The 22,332-nt window shown below is 38.1% G+C and overlaps 1 protein-coding gene across 2 annotated transcripts in view; it reads left to right on the top strand.

Annotated features, from left to right (window-relative positions):
- The window catches only part of BNC2 (basonuclin zinc finger protein 2), a 382,515-nt gene that overhangs the window by 264,986 nt on the left and 95,197 nt on the right, over positions 1-22,332 (top strand). For both annotated transcript variants that reach the window (XM_075825666.1, XM_075825667.1), the window contains exon 4: positions 5,040-5,275. In XM_075825666.1, the coding sequence (XP_075681781.1) occupies positions 5,040-5,275 (236 nt within the window). The remainder of the gene's footprint in view (positions 1-5,039; positions 5,276-22,332) is intronic.

Genomic DNA, 22,332 nt, shown 5'->3' with positions numbered 1-22,332 from the left:
ATAGGAATATCTAGACTCGTAAGAGAAATTATTACATGTTTGCACCCTTCTCGCATTTTAAAAGTGTCAAACAGATACTACATGGATATATGATTTGATAGTACAGTTGAGGTTTGGTAGCAAAACACTGCAGATTAAATACATAACTCTTTAAGGTAAATCTGAAATGATGAATTATATTTTTTTTTTTTTAGAATCACAAAATCTGTTTGGGTGTATTATATAATATAGAAGTATTATTAACCTGTATAATGCTATTCTTCTACTTATGAAATAACTAGTAGGAGTATTGCCACATTGGCTTCATCTAGAGTATTTTATCCAAAAATAAATCAATAAGCACCTTAAAAAATGCTACATTTTCTTGGAGAAGTAACCCCCACTCTGATGAGGCTCTCACTGAATTTCATACAGTCACTTCACACTAGCCCTTGGTGTGTTTTAAGTTTGACATCCCTGAATTAGGCTAAGGCCCAGGGCAAATGGCCCTCTAAAACTGGCTTTGGTTCTCTGTGGAAAGCCTGTTAATGTTATCTTGTCCTCAGAGCAAGCATGGATGTTTTCATTAAATTCGTCTCTGCAAAGCCCTGCAGTGCTTTTCAGAATGTATTCCACTTCCATTTTACCTGATCTCAAGACCTGTGACATGTCTGTGTTCTGTACCATCTGTTCAACACACTTTTGCTTGATTTGAAGATGTCTTGTAATGCAATGCCGTGTTAACTACAATCCCCTCAGTTCTGCTCGATGCTCGAGGCAGCAAGATCACAAGAGCCCCTAATGAAACACTTGTCATCTCCTCTAACCAAACCTTACTTAGTCCTGCTGTTCTCAGCTCAGCTGAACACAAGCTCATATAAACCCAGTCATTTATATTCAATTTATTTTTTTCAATCCATTTTTTCTTTAACTGGTTTTGTATGATTCTTCCCGAAATATGAAAAGCATAACTTTAACAAAATTAACCTGTTTATTTTCCACAAAAATTGGCAGTCCTAAAGAACCAAGCCTAAATCTAAAGTCCTTTGAAACCTCAGAAATTTGTAGTTGGACGGTCGGAGAGAAAATAAACATTAAAAAAAGTGTATTTTGAACACATACAGTGTGTTTTTCAGCAGAAATTTCTGTCACGATTTAGCTTGCCATAGGCGGTGCCGGTTGTAGACTGGTCAAGTAAACAATATCTCTTTAAATGGGCCGAAGTTATAAGGAGGTTTGCCATAGATGATCGGTAAGCACCACATCTAATTACTGTTACATGTGAAGATGATGGATAGAAAAAAATATTTCCAGACAAAAGAAGTTCATGTAAAGCTAAAAATATCCTCCAGTTTGCATGTAAGCGGGTGAAGTATAAAGTGCACTAGTATTACTGAAACCTGTCGCCCCACTGGTTATTTTTGGTTATTATTTGAGATTTTGATTTTGCTAAGGTTATAGAGGTACACTATCATTTATAACAGTGTAAAATGCCCCCCATTCCTACAAAGCTTGGACTAGTCTCAAGACCTTAGTGATGGAAGATCTGAAGGCCCCATTGCATTTATCCAGTAGACCGCAAGTAGTGCCATCAACTACATAAACAATGAAGAGTGTAGTCTTTTTTTTTTACTAACAGACTTTACCTGAAGACTTATTTATGTGATTTTAAATAATAAAATATGTTTTCTTATAAATAAAATAAATATTAAACAGTGAGGTAGTTATAGAAGATACAGATGTAGCAGCTACAACTAGGGTCTTACTACTAGGGAGTCTGTAGAACTTCATACGACATAAAAGAATACAAGAACCATATCTAAATGACTTATCATGCTAATTGCCCCGTGATGTAATCATGCTATAAAGAGCTCGCTACATAATGAATACTAAACTATAAAACTCATATACAGGATGATGTAATCACATATGGCACAATGCAAATTTGTCATCTGTTAGGTGGTGGGAATTGCTTGACATCAGGGTACATGGGCTTCAGGCTATGCACCAATATTCACTACATATTTGGCCCTGTTCACACAATTTTGAGTTGTCTTTGATACTAACTTAAATTGTAAAGCAATGGCTCTATTAACAGATACCTTTTTTTATGGATTTAAAATGGATGGCAAAATGGAATTGTACGTTTCACTTCTTTTCACTATGAGCTGATTTTACACTGGAAAAAAAATAATACTTTTGGTCGATCTAGTTCCTATTGACTTTAATAGTGAAAAAATGGAAACACAAACATCATTGGAGGACATTCTTTTATACAAATGGAAAATAAATTTAAAAACATGAATTTCGTACTTCAGTTGCCCAATTTGTGTAGATCTGTCGTAAGGGAAAAAAAAGTCGCCACACCCCAAAAAAAATAAAAATAAAAAAACATACCAAATCAAAACACGAGTGAGTACCTAGCCTTAGGAGGTGACTTGGCCCGTCCTTTCCAACATTTTTTAAATACACCCTGTCTCCATAGAGAATAACCAGAAGCAGCCATATGTACATAAATACCACTGAAAAACCTCTGGTTCACAGTCTGACTAGAAAGCCAATATGTTCTTGACGTTCAACCAAAACAAACCTTACAAACTCACCAGTTGAAAAACGACGAAATAAGCACTTTAAATTTAGAATTTGCCGCAGCTGTGTATGTCATTCTCGTGTAACACAAGGACCCTTTTCAGTCCATTTCCTCCAAAATGTTAGCTTCTTTACTCTGCAAAGTATGTGGTTTTAAGATTCATTAAGTCCCCCTCTCTCGACATGTAATTGCTCCTTGCTCAGTGACTGCACACATTCAAAGTCAGGGCGCTCACGTAGTTTTGGCTGGTAAAAGTGATGCTCACAGCTGGAGTCCTTATCAGATAAACATTCACTTTAACCGGTAACAGCTTGTAATCATCTCTAGTTTATGGGTTGGCAGATATAAAGATTGTGGTATTAACTGGTTAAATAAATAACACCATAGAAGACCTTCTAATTCAGAGCGGTATGTATTATAATGCTTACATGGGGAGAGTATAGTAGAAGCGTATCAGTACTTCATCACCACTTGGTGTAGATATTGCTTGGAATTATCATTTCCCCTACTATGAGTTTCCAATTAGGTCTGTGGGTTAATAGGTTAATTAATGCAATATTCTCCATTTAGGAACCAGTAGGTGTCCCAACCGGGCAGCGTCTGGTCAGAGGCCCATTAGATGTAGACTGCAGCCAACAGCCTTTAGTCATCAAACACTGGCAGATTAAAGAATTTAGAAATTCTGCTGTAGCCCACTCAGTAGATTCACATACAGTAGCACTTGGGGTTATTGCAAGTATATTAAAAAGGTTATTTCAGCACAAACATTGATGGCATATTGCTAACATTATAGTCAATGACTGACCTGGTGGCCTCCGGAAAAATCTGAGCAGAGCCTACTTTAGGAAAAGTGGCGTGATGTTTTCCTAGTGCCGCTACCACCTTTAGCGATCGGTATTGATTACAAAAATCTGATCCCCTATATCAAAGCAATATGCTATCAATGTTTATGCTGAGATAACCCTTCGTGGAAAGGTAGTAAAAGTTATTTTCTAATATTTACTAAAGAGTATAGCTCAAAGAAGAATTGTAACTTTGTCCAAAGATTGTCTAGTCTTATATAAATAAAGACTAATCATTGTAGAATGAAAAGAAAGAAAATGTACTTGCTGTCAGTGAATGTTCATTCTGTACATTCAGACGCTGAAAACTGATACTGACTTTATCCTGCTCACACTGCTTCATGGGTTGTTATTGTTACAATGTAGGTAAAACTACTTTATATCCCAGATAGAATATCCTGATTTTTGCTGCTGCTGCTGCTTTGTCTAGCTCACGGAGGATTGTCTTTGTCATTGGCCAAAATTGTACCTCTAAACACACAGTAGACATTTATTGGGCATAATGGTACCTTTAAAATAACAGTAAGCGGCTGCTCACATTGTTTTTTGCTTACGTTTATCGTGTACGTTGGGAAAGCTCCTGACATACACGTAAATATGCCATAAACCTTCATTGTTAGACGGAGGCCAAAAGAGTGTCCTTTTTGCCTCCGTTTGGCCAGTATACATTAGTATACGGCAAAGAAAAAGTATGGAATAGACTACGATATTCCATTCAGCGCAGACTAGTAATAAAACGTATACATTACATATACGTTTTTAACATGGTAGTCTATGGGTGATGGATGACATCCTTTAAATGGATACATCTTGAGCTTTTCAAAAGCTTTTCATGACGTATTTGTTAAACGGATGGTATTTTAGCCTTTGGGTGGCATTTGTTACTCATAAGCTATAATGGTATCCATTTAACGGATAAGTCATAAAAAGTGTCATGAGTGTTGATGATGTATCCATTAAATGGATACCATTATGACCTATAAGTGATGTCACAGCCTGCGTTTAATGTATACTTCCAGAGCATTTCCAAATGTATACATCAAACATAGGCCAAAAAACGTAATGTGCACAACCCCTAAGAGGTGGTGTACATTTATAGGAATTTATCATTGCAATTTCTGATATCTTATAAAATTGAGTTGGGGTAAATTACGGTAACTTGTAATATCTTGACACTCCTTATACTTATTAAACATGATATATGTTTTTATTTATGTGTCAAGCAAAAGATTATCCACTTATCCAGTTGTATGAAATTATTGTATTGTAGGAAGATGTAAGTGTAGATAAACTCTATGTATACCCTTTTTTTTTTTGCATGACTTTGCCAATAAATCCGGGAGATTTCCATAATCCCTTGATTGTGTATACACATACAGTTCTTTACTAGACAATACATTTTCCTTAAGGAGCATATTCTCTGAGCTCTGCAAGCTTTCATAAAAAATCCCTCTTGCTATTGACACTGCCATTTCTCTAGCCTGAACATTCCTAATTGAGTTAAAAGAAGACTGAGAGTGACTTAGTCATTGTTGCTTGAAAAATCCACTTTCAAGTCATCACCATTATTGGCTGATCTTTTAATGCTCATATTTTGTCTTTTCTTTTGCCTTTCCCTATTGATGTAGCTTTGGACAAGCTTAGCACTCAGCATCTGTACCACCCAACACAAGTGGAGATTGTACAATCCAACGTCGTGTTCGACATCAGCAGCCTCATGCTGTATGGTACACAGGCCGTGCCTGTGCGGCTCAAGATTCTGCTGGATCGTCTCTTCAGCGTGCTCAAACAAGAAGAGGTTCTACACATCTTGCATGGCCTAGGATGGACGCTGCGGGACTATGTCCGGGGATATATACTTCAGGTGAGAAAATCAAAAGAAAAATGAGATTAAACTAAATATAAGTAACAAAAAAAGTTGCTAAAGTTTTTTTATAAATGATAAATTGAACATTTTAAAAATGTGTTATATTAATTTAGGATTTTATATATATATATATATATATATATATATATATATATATATATATATATATATATATATATGTATATATATACACACACGGTATACCTGTCTTAAATTCATAGCGAATGAGTCTAACCTGGCACCACTTAGTTCTCCAGCTTGGTGAGTGTCCCCCACCGCTATCATCCTAACACATCCTAAATACTCATTTTACAAACATATACATGTATATTTTAGTAGTCACTAAAATATACTTAAAGGGGTTGTCCACCTTGGAATATCTATTTTCCATAATCTGATCCCAGGTTGTCCTAAAGCTGGAAACCCCAGAAATCAGCTGTAATTTGTGGGGAACCTGGCAATTATTTAATTCTTTGCAGCGCCAAAGCAGGAGAAATGAAACATTACACAGTTCTCATTATAGTCCATACAATACATAGACATGTTGGGTCCTCCAGAGTGAAATTCTTTGTAGCCACTCTCTACTCTGGCTTATAGATAAGTGTCCTGAATGGGTGTCCTACCCTTGTTAAATCAAATTCCCAAATGGCAAATTTCAAAATGGGTTTTCTAAACTAGACAACTCCTTTATTTCTCAGCAACCAAGTCTTTTTTGCCTTACCCTTTTGCGGGTAAGTCAACAACTGGTATTACAGCCAGAGGGGATTCCAATTGAGTTTCAGATTGTTGCTGCTTCACACTGCTGAGTTTACAGACAGTAAATCCTTGCCAACCTTTCGCACAGCAAACTCCCTTACAGCCAACATCTGAAAGTGCTTTTTAGGAGTCATGCAATGATACAAAGAATGTCCAATATAAATGGTCTTCCACTTTTCAGCTGAGAAACTTTTTATTGGAATAATATACTCAATATATTCAGGCTTGGATTGGCTATACAGGTTATTAGGAAATCAAAGTGGGCTCTAAGCCTAAGTGACCCTTTGGCCATTCCAGTGATCAGGAAATCAAAGGAGGCACCTTGCCAAGGTAGACTATTTTGGCTACATCACAGAAAAAAATGCATGTGGAAAGATCCGTCACTATAAAGCTCTACAATGATTCCAAATCTCAGTATTATGTATTTCTACCGATTTGCAACAAAGCATTTTGGTCATCAGGATATAGCTATATATCTATATCCTGTTTTGGATTTTATGTAAACAGCGCTGCTGACTTGATAGAAATATATGGGGATGAACGATCGTTGTAATGATCGCTCCTCCCCATACATAAAAGCATTGCTCCTTATGAAAGGAGCAAACGAGTGCCGATCATATCGGGCTGTGTAATAGGACCTTAACTCATCGGTCAGTAAAGTTTACAAAGATAATTGTTACAAAATCAAAATAGGACCTGGATGAAGTTTTCCAGCATTGATATTTAGATTACATTGTATAAGAGGTAATAAAAACGAAATTTGTGTTCCATAATTATAACCATTGGCTATATAGAAGTCTAGGATGTTTGATAAATATATCTTTATTACTTTTTTGTTTTCACTTTTAGTTTCACTTATTTGTCAGTTTTTTTTTTACTCTTGGAAATTGTGAATAAGCGGGTTCTGCTGTTGACAGAATTTTTTACGTTTGTATTGTTACTCTGACTATAACTTGTGTCAAGATTTAGGGCAGTCTTGCTCATTAACCTATGAATATCTAATCCTTATTAACACATAAATACGTGAATAGTCTGATTAAAATAAGAATACCTGTTAGGCCGAATTCAGACGAACGTAGAGTGTGTCCGGGTGACAGCCGTTGTTCTAACAGCCGTCACTCAGCCGTTGTTCTAACGGCCGTCACACAGATGCATGTATTTCAATGGGGCCATTCACACGGCCGTTGTGTCAACGGACCGTGTGAAGGATCCATTGAAAAAATAGAACATGTCCTAATTTGTTCACTTTTCATGGATCCCTCCATAGACTCAAGTCCATGGGATCCGTGAAAATGGAACCCACACGGGGGCACCTCGTTCGTGTGAATCTAGCCTAACTTGGACATTAATGTTAATCTACCACTACCACAGTCCATTCACAACACTACAAAGTATATTTTACACTTTATAGACTAAAGACAAACTGAAAAAAATTGTATACAGAAAAATAGTAACAATGATATATCACAGATATGCTAGATTTTACATTTGCTGGCTATAGAGCCGATAATAATCCATGGTGGAGCTTTACGATAAGCAATACATTCTTAAAGTGGGTAGATTATGACATGTTTTTATTAATACATTTGTTTGTTATTTAGTTAAACCTACTCGAATGCAATATTTTTAGACCCATGATGGTAAGGTAAACTTCAGATGTGGCATTTATAGTGATTGATACAGTTAATTTCTTGATCATAATTTGCGGGAATAAATAATTTAACAAATTAAGCAACGGAAGTTTTTAAAAAATTAACCGCCGGACCAAGTCAATCAGATTTTAAAAACTGGAAGGAGCTGTTATTACAAAAAGACTCATTGGCCAATTGGAATTCAAGTTTGTTAATAAGAATTTGAAAAATATTTGATGAGGAATAAAAGCGCATTTTATTGGCTTTCTTTTCAAGCTTGGCAAGGCAGAAAATTGCTTATTTTCACACTGTACCATTCTTGTTAATGTTCCTGGCAACATTCTGTTTTTGGATTACATCTTTTTCAGACATCATTAAGAACATGCAAAAACAATCATAGAACTTTACAGAGAGAGCCATGCTGCAGATGCGGGCTGGAAGGCTTTGTGTAAATAGCTTAAAACAGAAAGAAAAAGTCTCTTTTTTTTGGACAACACACATCTATTAGTTTTAACCACAAATACACTCTAAATAATGTTAACTTCCATAAAATAAACAAACGGGTGGTTATGCACCATATGTTTTAAAATGATCCTGTGGCTTTTGTTTACTGTGCTGTTACACATCCCTCAGACGGCTCTATGAAGCAAAATCTCTGCAAGTCTGAAAGGCATTCAGCACGATTTAGTTGAAAGGAGTTTAACAAAAATCTTAAATGTCCCTGTCTAGTCCGTGTGATTGTACTTAAAATGCAAAAACATTTATTCATTAGAAAAAGAATCTCAGGATTTGCCTTCTCTTACGTAAGATCACCATACATTGGCAAATGTCCATGAGCTAACCTGGACATCTTAACTGGCCGTACATATTAGATAAAAGTCGGCTGAACATGCTGATCTCAGCGAGATCTGATGATGACTTAATGTTTATGAGGGCATTCCGACCGTCCCCTAACGGCAGATGTTCGGGGAAAGAAAGCTCGGGCATGTTGGATTTCTACATGCCGATCCATTGTTCCCACGGAAGATAAACCAAGATTTTCCAGTATGCAATTTTAAGCTCTTCTCATTAACTAAACGTTCAGCAAGTTACCCTATTCTTGGTCTAATAATCATAATGGGCCAAACAATTGGTTGAAATATAGCCAGCTATACTGTCAATTAACTATTATTTATTTTCTATTTGGAATAACTGAATTGCTTATACTTTAAGTATATGCGATCACTGTATTGTGGCCTGGTATATTGGATTTGTAGACGCTAGAATCTGTGTGGTCTGGTTTCTCATTTCAGTATTTTACATTATGAGCAACTTTTTAATGTTTGCCTAAATTATTTATTTAGTGACTCTCTGGCAATGTGAAAAGTGATCTATACCCTTGCCATACATACCATTCCCCACAGCAGTGACCAGGTATCGGACCTGTTGGTGATTGCTCAATGTTACCGCTGAAGTATAAAAGAAGATAGACATTTAGCGAAGCGAGTGTAATGACTGAAGCAGTGGACAGCCTCATTCACTTGGAAACGGAGTATGAAATAATTATGTTTTAAGATGATAATATAAAAAAGTTTTTTTTCCTTTTAAACATGTCTTCTTGAGACTTCCTTCAGACACCAGCAGATGTAACGTCTCATGGCTTCTCTGTATACACCTTTGTGCCTAGTTGTGATATTTTACTCTATGTAGTCTGTGTAACTGTAGTAGGAGCAACACTCACATCAGTAACAACACTCAAAACACTGAGAGCTTAACTTTCAAGATAAAATAACAAATTTTATTCCATATAAAATGTGTTTTCTTCCCAGTGTCTTGGCATCTGTGCCGGACACATTTTACATCTGTTCTGCTAAAAGGCCTGGAGGACAGGGAGGGGAGCGAGAGAGAGTGTAGGGTGCGATGGGGATGGGGGGGGGGGAGCTGAAGCAAATCTAACAAATGTCTTAACTTCATCATTGATGCTCATGCGATTCAAGAAGCATATTTCATGACAGGGCTATCTCTTTCACATCACCGTCCCTCACTTTGTGATGACAGTGCCGCCTGAGAGCAGAGTACTGTTTCAGAGTCCCCTCATTCCCTCTCCCTCTTGACTTCAATTTGCAAGCGCATGGCTCGTTCCAGTGACAGGCAGGTCGTTCGTGCTTGAATAACTTGCGCTCTGATCTGTACAGTTTGTGGCATCCATGTAATGCTTAGCAGTATGTACAGCTGTTAACCATTCGCTTATAAATAATCTCCCCCTCCCCTCACAACCTGTCTCCCAGGTAGTATACCTGTCACCATTAATAACTCACAGTCTGTGCTCCCAAGTGGTTTGGCCCATCGCATGTCATTCACAGCCGACTGGTGCACAGGCCAACTAGTACAGTTCAAGCAAATAGCTAAAGCAATTCACTCACGACATTAACTGGAGAAATAATTTCATTTTTTTCTGAGATATCAGGAAAAGATGACAGACCTTGTTTTCTTTCTGTGTCTTTCTGTATGTTCGGAGAGGGTTGCTGTCACCTAACTGGTCATAAGCCTTGACAAAGAGGCCTCGCTGACAAAAACTTCCGACATGGCTATTAAAAAGTAATCATATGAATGTATTAGTGAATGTCTGCTCCTAGAATCCATCTTCATAATTTCAAATAGAATTAGTAATATATTTTAAGAAATTCCTATTGCCAGTTAATGTTTAGTGAAAAATATCTTAGAACAAAATGGCTAGTAGTAGTATATGGAATGAATACATTTTAATCAACTGAACTTTTGTAAAACATAGGCTTCAATCACACGACAGTGAAAAAAAGGCCATCAAAAACTGATCAACAGTCAGTTTTTCATAGCCGTTTTGCATCAGTGTCCCTCCAAATTTTCATCCATTTATACTCCGTCTGTCTATGTTTAAGCTTGCGATGCCCTGTCCTGCGACTCCATAGTTGAAATCCCTTATATCACTGCCTATATATGGACAGAGACATCAAGGGCTTCCCTCGTCTCAGCACTTAAAATACAGCTGTGCCCGAGGAGTCCTCTTGTGAGGGTAGGATCCGTTTTTAACGGCCGTCACAAGGATTGATTCCTGAAACACGGCCGTTAAAAGCTGATCCATTGACCTCTATGGAGGCCTTCATGCCATGAAAACGGCCATGAATAGAACATGTTTTATGTTTTGACGGCCAGTATTCACGGGCCATCAAAAAAAACGGCCGTGGGAATACACCCACGGAACTTTATTGTTTTGAAAATGGTCATGTGAAGGCAGTTAAAAAACAACAGCTATCACATGGCCATTTTTTACTGTCGAGTGAATGTAGCCATAAAGTTTCTTTCAATTAAATTATTTCAATATTGTAAATTGTATAAACAATAAATGCAGATTTTACTGAAAGCCTAGTGCTAAAACATTGTGACTTTTGTAACAAATAAAACATGCCATGTAACATGATTGACGTTATTTGTCTGTGTGATGCCCCCTTCCTCCCCAACTGATGTCATCCTCTCTGCATCTGTCAATCAAATGACATCACTTCCTGTCCTAGTGACCATAGATTCTGGTTTCCTAACAGACCTTTCTTGGTCACAGACATTATTTCAAATAGCCAGAAACAGATATGAAAGATGGTTCCTGGGATCGGGGGCATACATGCTTATACTAGGGATTGAATGCAGAAAAGTAGATCTGGTGATTTTGTTAGATTTCTGTTTTTGACAGAAACCTTTGGATGTGGACTTCAGGCCCAAATCCATAAAATAACCAAACCAACAATTGGGACTACATATGGTTTACATCTAGTTCAATATCTGTTTATCAATACATGTCTGTCGCTTGCTCTGTTTATCTATCTGTACGTATCTGTCGTATGTGTTCACACAAATGTATGTCTTCACTGCATTGTCTACAGATGAGAACATTTGAAACAAAAAATGACCTCCAGGTCTTTGGCTTTAAGACGCCAGTTTATCAGTTCCTCACCGCCTCTCTCCCTGTAAAAATCCATAGTGAAGTGTGAAAAGCAGCAGAAAGTCTTGTTTGTGCCAGTGTAGATTTTTACTTGCTTGCCAGCACCTTCATCTCCTCATATGTTTCTTGCTAAGGACTAACATGGAACACAAAAAAGAAGAAAAAAAAGCCGACAGCAATAGAGACCAGATGCCGGTATTTCTTCTCTGTCACTTGGCTGCCGAGCAGATGGAATTTATATCGCTCGGGCATGCTACAAGGAAGAGGCCTAGAGCAGCCAACATGTGGAACTAGGCCTGAGTGACATTTTTGCTAATGTTTTGTCCTTGTAGAACATTATGCTTCCTCTTTGCTTATGAGCTGCGGTTTTCCTGACTCAGACAGAGTTTCCAGACCCAGCTGGAGCAGTCCTCTCCCCCTCCTTTTTCCTTCCCACCCTCTCTGAAAAAGCCTACGGAGCAGGAATGGACCCTTGTACAATGAAGCTCTTTATTAAAATACCTGACATCTGCGCGCAATGCGCACCAAACCATACTGAGCCGCACTGAGGAATTCACTAGGCATTACCAGTCACTTTGAGTCTGACTCCCCTTCCTTGCCTGATTTATGTAGGCCTCTGGCAAAAGAGTGCGTTAAGTACTTTATTGGACTAGAGCGATCTTCCAAAAGGTATTGTCCTTCAGATACAAATTAAGTATTTTCTCTTCCCTAGTGGTTTCCAGACATCAGGAGAGGAAGAGGGAAACAGAGCAAGATGAGCATTGTTCCACATTAACTCAAAATATATGTTGTACCTTTTTTTCCCAAATGAGACATCTAACATATGTCTGTGCCTAAACATGTTTTGTTCAGGGGAGCAATGCTTTGAACGTGAAATCCAAGCCGGTGTGCTGTATACATATCAAATCATATAAATCCAACTATAACTCTGTCAGCACTGTCTGAATATATCATGCTGCTCTCCTTTGTACTTAGATAATAAAGGTTAAATGAGCACTTCTGGCAGATATTGGCAGCTTAACTATACCCAGAATCCTTTGCAATTGTTCTGCAAACGACTTCTTTACATTTCAACCATTTCTTAACACTGATATATTTCTTTTACTTTCCTTCCTGACCCAGATACAATGTCAGTCAACTTTGCATTCTTACAAGCCAACCTTCCTATTGGGTAATAAATAATTTAAGATTACTTCTATCAGTAATATATAACTACCTAATGATTAATATATGGTAACAATATTTTGATAATTTACTGGTTCTGTAGGAATAACACTAACCCGGTGCCTTCCTGATCTATTTGTACAATAAAGTTGTCTATGTTCTGTCGAGTCTATAGTCTATAGGTCAGCGGTCTCCAAACTAAGGCTCTCCAGCTATGCAAAACTACAACTCCCCGCATGCCCTGAGTTGCCGATTCATTTTTGCTATGGCTGGAGAGCCACAGGTTTGAGACCGCTGCAATAGACAAAGAAGTTATCTTTATATGCGCCAACATTTCCTTTTGGTGTCCCTAAATCTACCAGTTCCTCTTAATTACAGATCTTCAGTTTTCTTATGGTGTACAATTCCGCATTAATGTGCTCTTGTGCTGAAAACTTGATAAATGTTTTATTATTTATAAGCCCAAAGAGATTAAGTGCACTCAGTTGATAACTTGTTGGCTGTAACAGTAGATAATAGTTAAGAAATGTTTTTTTACAAGTATATCCTTGGAGTGGAAAGAATGGAAAAGATGGAATGGGTCTTAGCTGTCAACCCATGTGTACTATTGGATCTAAATTCAAATACTACATAGATCTACTTGTATTTGTATCATGACTGTTGGGATTATTGTACTATTAGAAGGGCACATAAAGGTTTTTAGACAACTGGTGTTATACATGGTAACTTGTCCCCAGTACAGCACAGAATTTGCTGTAGTAATTCGTATACTAATGCTTACGGGATCTGCACTTTAAGAAAACTTTTGAATTGTCATACTGACATATCAGAAGTTTGGATCAGTGGGGTCGGGGGGCTGAGACTCCCACCATCACTGAAACGAAGGGGCAGGAGTGCTCAGCCAAGCACTTTGCCCCTTCGGCTGTGATCGGTTCTTCTTCTCAGCCTGAAGACAGGCTTATAGAGGTACTTTGTGGGCTTGTCTTCAGGTTGACAAGAAGAACTGATCAACGTTGAAGGGGCAAAGCGCTCGGCTGAGCACTTCTGCCTCTTCGTTTCAGCGATGGTGAGGGTTTTAGCACCTGGACCTCCACTGATCAAAACTTCTGAAATGTGTCTATGACATATCAAAAGTCATCTAAAAGTACTTACTTACAAGCAGTTAGCCTCAAACATTTAAAATAATTTTCCATTGGCTGTATTGATCGCTGTTTATTAGCAGGTGGAAAAATATTCTGGTGGAGATGAAGAAGTTCTACTAGAACATAATTGCTTGTGCCTGAACTAACATGCCCTGTATTCATCACTCAGTCAAGCACAAGCTAATAATAATTGGGGAGCTTGGACTATCTTCAGTTGCTTGTCCAAACGTAAGGACTAAAACTACAACAAGAGAGAAAGAGAAAATTTGTGGTTTTATTCGCCCATGTTTAAAGCCAAGTGACGTTTCAGATCCACCATGGAACTTTTTTCAAGCAAAGTGATATATGTGAACAGAGTGTTTAAGATATGTTATGTACATCTGTAGTGGAGGACGGTCCCTCCTCCATTACAGATGTACACAATTGTTAGTAATGATCTATTAATGGTTTTAATATTTTTACCACTGTTATGTACACTATGCACTTGTGTTATATGCACTATATGATTACTATGCACTTTATACATTGACCATATCTATGATGTATATGTACTCCTATGATTGTATGCACGTTGTCAGTTTAATGTTTTAATTATTATTAATGATGTAACTAGTTCACATGTCTTAAATACTCTGTTCACATGTATCACTTTGCGTGAAAAAAGTTCCATGGTGGAACTGAAACATCGCTTCGCTTTCTCCTAACTGAACAGTATTATTTTTAGGCTGGGTTCACACTGAGTTTTTTGCAGGTGGATATTCTGCCTCAAAATTCCATTTGGAATTTTGAGGCAGATTTTCTTCTCCCTGGACGCCGATTTTCCCGGCGTTATTCGCAGAGTTTTTCGCCCGCGGCCATTGAGCGCATAAAACTCAGCGAAATATGCTTTCTCTGCCTCCCATTGATGTCAATGGGAAGTCAGAGGCGCAAACGCCCAAAGATAGGGCATGTCCCTTCTTTCTCCCGCGAGACGGTTTTACCGCTCGCGGAAAAAAGACGCCTACGCCTCCCATTGAAATCAATGGGAGGCATTTTTAGGCCGTTTTTGACGAGTTTTGCGGCGCGGTTTCCACGTCAAAAAACTTGTAAAAAAACTCTGTGTGAACCCAGCCTAAACTGGCTTTATGTTATGATTTGTCAGATGCTTCTGCAAGTTTCTTAGAATAAAATGTTGTGCTAGTTATTGATATATTTTCATTTTTATTTATTTCTTCTTTTTTGCTCAGCCATATGGTTATGATTTGAAATTGTCAGGCTGAACTGATTTTTTTCTTTTTTTTGTTTTGAAAAAGCTGCACCTTTTTCTTTGGCCAAGACGCTCGCTGCAGACACATCAAAGAGTGTGTGTGCATTGGATCAAGGTGATTTTTTTTTCTTTTGGTCACATCTCTGCCAGCTGTGGTGTTTATGATTAGAGTCAGTGTTTTCCAGACACCTCAGAGTCTTCTCAGTGATGCAGATCTTTAACGGGATCCATCACTGGAGAGTGACAATAAACAGACAGTCTAAGGGAGGTTACACGGTTCAAAAAAAAAAGCCCAAAGTTAGCTTGCTGAGCCGCTCTAACGGGCAACTCCATTTTTTTCTCATTGAAAGTCTTCTTGACTATCAGGAAATATTCTAGTTCGTTTTCTCAACTTTAGCTAATGAGATTTCGATTTCGATTTTTTATCAGTAAGCTGTGATGTATAAACCCTGCATAAGGACAGTGGCCCAGATCACCCCTACTACACCTATAGTTATTCATTTGGTGTTACAAAAACACATGGGTCACAGGCTCTGAACGCCTGTATACACAATACAATTTATAAAACCACGGAAAAACGATTGGTGGTTTTAAAAATAGTTTCAAGCATTGGAGTAAAAGTTGGAAGACAAACATTTTCATTCTACAATAACATGATTTTGAAGTATGAACGATCAATTTTAATCAAAGATTAACAGTAATTTCATCCTTTACTGTTGATCATTTTGTGTTTTTACACTGGAAAATAATAGTTATAATTGCTTGTAAACATTCGAATCGTAATGATAATTGACAGGTATAAAAGGCCCTTAAAACACCCAACAATAATCTGCTGGCACTTTAGACTAGACATAACAGGGAATGTTTCACTGCTCTTAAATGTTATCCAAAAGAATTTATAGGGAGTGCAAAAATAAGAGTAACATATAACTTAAGCTCTGTTCACACTAGCGTCATGGCTACCGTTTATAACAGAGCCATGACAGCTATGAAGTATCCATTTAAAATGGATCCAAATGAATTCTGATGAATCCCATTGATTTATAATGGGGTCTGTCAGCTTCCGTTGGGAGTTTCTCGTATTTCTGACGCCAAGAATAAAGCTGCAGACCATTTGCTACTCTCGTCATCAAAAATACCAGAACCGCTGATGGAAAACCTTGTGCTTTTTGCAATATGATTGTTGCTAAAAAAGGGATTTTATTAATTCTATGGGACTCTAACTGATGCCAAAGTAAGGGCCCTCTTACACGGGCCAATTATCGGGCAAACAATCGTTCATAGAATGCTCGATCCCGATCATTGCCCTGTGTAAACAAAGCAACGATCAGCCCATGAACGAGCAAATGCTTATTCATCAGCTGATCGTATTGTTTATGCAGACTAAAATATTATCGTCGGGAGCACATTTCCCTGTGTAAACAGGGAGACGTGCTGCCGACATGATAGAAATGTATGGGGGGGGGGAGCGATCATAGAAACAAGTGCTTGTCGCCATACTAGAGCTCTTTGTGAAAGGAGAAAACAAGCGCTTGTTGTTACAGTCAAAATGGGCCGGTGTAAAAGGACCCTAAATCAGTTTGGATCAGTCTTTATCAGTCTCTTTTTTTTTTTTTTTAAATCACGGAGTTTACTGGGGACAGATGAAAAAAAATAGAAACTGATGTAAGTTTGTCAGCAGTTTAGAGATAGCAAAATAGCTCAAGTGTGAGTCTTAGGGTATGTTCAGACGCACTATTTACGGACATAATTCAGGCGTTTTACGGCCGAAAATACTGCTTGAAAGCGTCGGCAAACATCTGCCCATTCATTTGAATGGGTTTTACGATGTACTGTGCAGATGGTCAAAAAAAGATGCCCGCGTCAAAGAAGTGCATGTCATTTCTTGGGACGTAATTGGAGCCGTTTTCCATTGACTCCATAGAAAAACAGCTCCAATTACGTCCGTAATGGACGCTGCGATAAACGCCTGCACATGCCATTACGTCTGAAATTCAGGAGCTGTTTTCGCCTGAAAACAGCTCCGTAATTTCAGTCGTAACGGACGTGCACGTGTGAACATACCCTAAGTCTAATAGACCTGATGAAGACGCCGGTTGGGCGTAGAAACGCGTTGTCCATTTTATGTTTGTTCTAATAAATGTAGTCTTGTTTTAAACTACTGGATTCTCCTCTATTGGATGTTAGCAGCGCTATTTTTGGAAGCTCCATTTTTTTGCATATACATATACCCAGCGGTTCCCCTATTCAGGTGGCCGGTTCTTCTAACCCAGCTGCAGCTTCATCCTATACATCTGTACCATTGTTGTGCTTGTTGCAGCACAACTCCAATAGGCGAGTAGTTATTAATTCACATTGTCTTGCTCTACCTTTACCAAATGTGACCTGCACCATGTTGGCGCCGTGTGTGTTTTTTAACTCTCTCTCCAGGTTTAAGTCTAATAGAGGACATGCTTCTACTATGATTAATGCAAGCGCAAGGAACTATTATGTCGCTGATCTGTGGCATAATCTGAGAAACAAAATTCCGTTTGAAGTTAATTTAACTAATTATGGTAATTTCTCACTGACCCAAAACAACTTTATATGTAACTTGTGTATGATTATTTACGGTATGGTTTATCGATAGTCACATGACCCTGTTTAGATGTGGATTAGACATTAAACTACTAAGAAAGTATTAGCGCACCATAGAAATGATTCATACTTAGTTCCTCAGTGTGTATGAGGCCTAGGGCTATTGATCTTTTATGACCTCTCCTAAAAGTGTCACTGGGAATGAAAGGAGCTGTTTGAATACTCCAGACAAGCTTAGCGCAAGCTCTCCTAATGCTGGGCTTCGGGCTGCCTAGAGGCCTAGTCGTCTTATGTGTTTCAGTAGAGCTTTCATTAGCAGAGTTGGGAGGGAGTAGCTGAGAGCCCGGTATAAGCTGTCATTGATCCACTCTCACAAAGTGCAAAGATGTGCAGCTTTCTAGTCACAGGCCATTCAGCTCCTGAGCAGCTTCATTTGACACTGCTGACAGCCCCATACTACAGAACTCGCCACACAAAAAAAAAAATTCTACTTGCGATCAGATTCCCTGCTAACGACATAGAATTCCCCATAGACTTGACTTGACTGGAAACATTAGCACTTGTTCTCAGGTCTTGTTGACATGAAATTCTTTCCATAGATAACAGGGCTGGGGGAATGTTATCACCCAAGCATGGAGATATTATCTTTACCGGCTTGTTGGGTGAAATGTGATTTATTGACAAACAAAATGCTGCTGTGCTTTTCAAGCTGCGTGTAATTAGTCACCATCTCTAATGCGCTGCGCTCTTGCAGCAAGGTATGCCAGCGAGGGGTGGAGGGACTGGCCTCACAGGCTATTGATCCGCCATCTTACATTTTAATCTATAACCACAATTTCTACTAACAGAGTCTGTAAGGTTATGTGACAAGGTACTTGGCTATCAAGCTACATCTACTCTTACAATATCAATAAACTCTGCCTTCAGTATCTTTACAAGTATTTTGGCTGGAGAGGCCTCTGATATCTATGTACTGTATGTGGTTATCCATGCATCTATCTATCTATCTATCTATCTATCTATCTATCTATCTATCTATCTATCTATCTATCTATCTATCTATCTATCTATCTATCTATCTATCATCTATCTATCTATCTATCTATCTATTTATTATCAAATCACATTTCTGATAATAAAAGTGAACAACTGACAGGCAAGTTAAAGTGTATGTTCACAAATGCCAGAAGTCTAGCAAGCAAAATGGGGGAGCTGGAGGCCTTGATACTGGAAGAAAATATAGATATAGTTGGTGTTGCTGAAACATGGCTGGACTCTTCACATGACTGGGCTGTAAATCTACAGGGTTTTACACTTTTTCGTAAAGACAGGACAAATAGGAAAGGTGGTGGTGTTTGTCTGTATGTGAGAAGTGATATGAAGGCGAGTGTGAAAGAGACAATAGTGGGTGAAGACTGTGAGGAGGTTGAAACCTTGTGGGTGGAACTAGAAAGGGAGGTAAACACTGAAAAAATTACTTTTGGTGTAATCTATAGACCCCCCAATATAACTGAGGAGATGGAAGGTCAGATATATAAACAGATGGAGCGGGCTGCACAGGCGGGTACTGTAGTGATAATGGGAGATTTTAATTTCCGGGATATTAATTGGTGTCATGGTTCGGCTTCAACTGCAAAGGGGAGACATTTCCTCAACCTGTTGCAGGAAAATTTTATGGGCCAGTTTGTGGAAGACCCGACTAGAGGTGAAGCTCTGTTGGATCTGGTCATTTCTAATAATGCAGATCTTGTTGGGAATGTCAATGTTCGTGAAAACCTCGGTAACAGTGATCATAATATAGTTACATTTTACCTATACTGTAAAAAACAAACGCAGGCTGGGAGGGCAAAAACATTTAATTTTAAGAAAGCCAATTTCCCCAGGATGAGGGCTGCAATTCAGGATATAGACTGGGAAGAACTAATGTCAAATAATGGAACAAATGATAAATGGGAGATTTTCAAATCTACTTTGAGTTATTATAGTGCAAAATTTATTCCTACAGGTAATAAGTATAAACGACTCAAATTAAACCCCACATGGCTTACACCTTCTGTGAAAGGGGCAATACATGACAAAAAAAGGGCATTTAAAAAATACAAATCTGAGGGTACAGCTGTAGCCTTTGTAAAATATAAAGAGCTTAATAAAATCTGTAAAAATGTAATAAAATTAGCAAAAATACAAAATGAAAGGCAGGTGGCCAAGGATAGTAAAACAAATCCTAAAAAATTCTTCAAGCATATAAATGCAAAAAAGCCAAGGTCTGAACATGTAGGACCCCTAGATAATGGTAATGGGGAGTTGATCACAGGGGATCAAGAGAAGGCAGAGTTACTAAATGGGTTCTTTAGCTCTGTATATACAACTGAAGAAAGAGCAGCTGATGTAGTCGGTGCCAGTGCTGTTAATATATCAGTTGATATACTGAATTGGATGAATGTAGATATGGTCCAAGCTAAATTAAATAAAATAAATGTGCACAAGGCTCCGGGACCAGATGGGTTACACCCTAGAATTCTTAAAGAGCTTAGTTCAGTTATTTCTGTCCCCCTTTTCATAATATTCAGAGAATCTCTAGTGACTGGTATAGTGCCTAGGGACTGGCGCAGGGCAAATGTGGTGCCTATTTTCAAAAAGGGCTCTAGGTCTTCCCCGGGTAATTATAGACCAGTAAGCTTAACATCAATTGTGGGGAAAATGTTTGAGGGGCTATTGAGGGACTATATACAGGATTATGTGACAATAAATAGCATTATAAGTGACAGCCAGCACGGTTTTACTAAGGACAGAAGTTGTCAAACTAACCTAATCTGTTTTTATGAAGAGGTGAGCAGAAGTCTAGACAGAGGGGCCGCTGTGGATTTAGTGTTTTTGGACTTTGCAAAGGCATTTGACACTGTCCCCCATAGACGCCTAATGGGTAAATTAAGGACTATAGGTTTAGAAAATATAGTTTGTAATTGGATTGAGAATTGGCTCAAGGACCGTATCCAGAGGGTTGTGGTCAATGATTCCTTCTCTGAATGGTCCCCGGTTATAAGTGGTGTACCCCAGGGTTCAGTGCTGGGACCACTATTATTCAACTTATTTATTAATGATATAGAGGAAGGGATTAATAGCACTATTTCTATTTTTGCAGATGACACCAAGCTATGTAATATAGTTCAGACTATGGAAGATGTTCATGAATTACAGGCAGATTTAAACAAACTAAGTGTTTGGGCGTCCACTTGGCAAATGAAGTTTAATGTAGATAAATGTAAAGTTATGCATCTTGGTACCAACAACCTGCATGCATCATATGTCCTAGGGGGCGCTACACTGGCGGATTCACTTGTTGAGAAGGATCTGGGTGTACTTGTAAATCATAAACTCAATAACAGCATGCAGTGTCAATCAGCTGCTTCAAAGGCCAGCAAGATATTGTCGTGTATTAAAAGAGGCATGGACTCGCGGGACAGAGATGTAATATTGCCACTTTACAAAGCATTAGTGAGGCCTCATCTAGAATATGCAGTTCAGTTCTGGGCTCCAGTTCATAGAAAGGATGCCCTGGAGTTGGAAAAAATACAAAGAAGAGCAACGAAGCTAATAAGGGGCATGGAGAATTTAAGTTATGAGGAAAGATTGAAAGAATTAAACCTATTTAGCCTTGAAAAAAGAAGACTAAGGGGGGACATGATTAACTTATATAAATATATTAATGGCACATACAAAAAATATGGTGAAATCCTGTTCCTTGTAAAACCCCCTCAAAAAACAAGGGGGCACTCCCTCCGTCTGGAGAAAAAAAGGTTCAAGCTGCAGAGGCGACAAGGCTTCTTTACAGTGAGAACTGTGAATTTATGGAATAGCCTACCGCAGGAGCTGGTCACAGCAGGGACAGTAGATGGCTTTAAAAAAGGGTTAGATAATTTCCTAGAACAAAAAAATATTAGCTCCTATGTGTAGAAATTTTTCCTTCCCTTTTTCCCTTCCCTTGGTTGAACTTGATGGACATGTGTCTTTTTTCAGCCGTACTAACTATGTAACTATGTAACTATGTATCTATCTATCTATCTATCTATCTATCTATCTATCTATCTATCTATCTATCTATCTATCTATCTATCTATCTCTCTATCTATCTATCTATCTATCTATCTATCTATCTATCTATCTATCTATCTATCTATCTATCTATCTATCTATCTATCTATCTATCTATCTATCTATCTATCTATCTATCTATTTATCTCTCTCTCTATCTACCTATCTATCTATCTATCTATCTATCTATCTATCTATCTATCTATCTATCTATCTATCTATCTATCTATCTATCTATCTATCTATCTATCTATCTATCTATCTATCTATCTATCTATTTATCTCTCTCTCTCTCTCTCTCTCTCTATCTACCTACCTATCTATCTATCTATCTATCTATCTATCTATCTATCTATCTATCTATCTATCTATCTATCTATCTATCTATCTTTAGATCATATTTATATTCCAAAGTTATAGATAATTGTGCCTCTGCATTTCAGGTATGGCCTAAGTGATATTACAGCCCTATGCTGATATTTACCACTTACAAA

This window comes from Rhinoderma darwinii, chromosome 1, assembly GCF_050947455.1.
Source record: "Rhinoderma darwinii isolate aRhiDar2 chromosome 1, aRhiDar2.hap1, whole genome shotgun sequence".
Classification (NCBI taxonomy): Eukaryota; Metazoa; Chordata; class Amphibia; order Anura; family Rhinodermatidae; genus Rhinoderma; species Rhinoderma darwinii.
The sequence above is the reverse complement of the archived record's forward strand: the minus strand, read 5'-3'. Positions and strand labels throughout refer to the sequence as shown.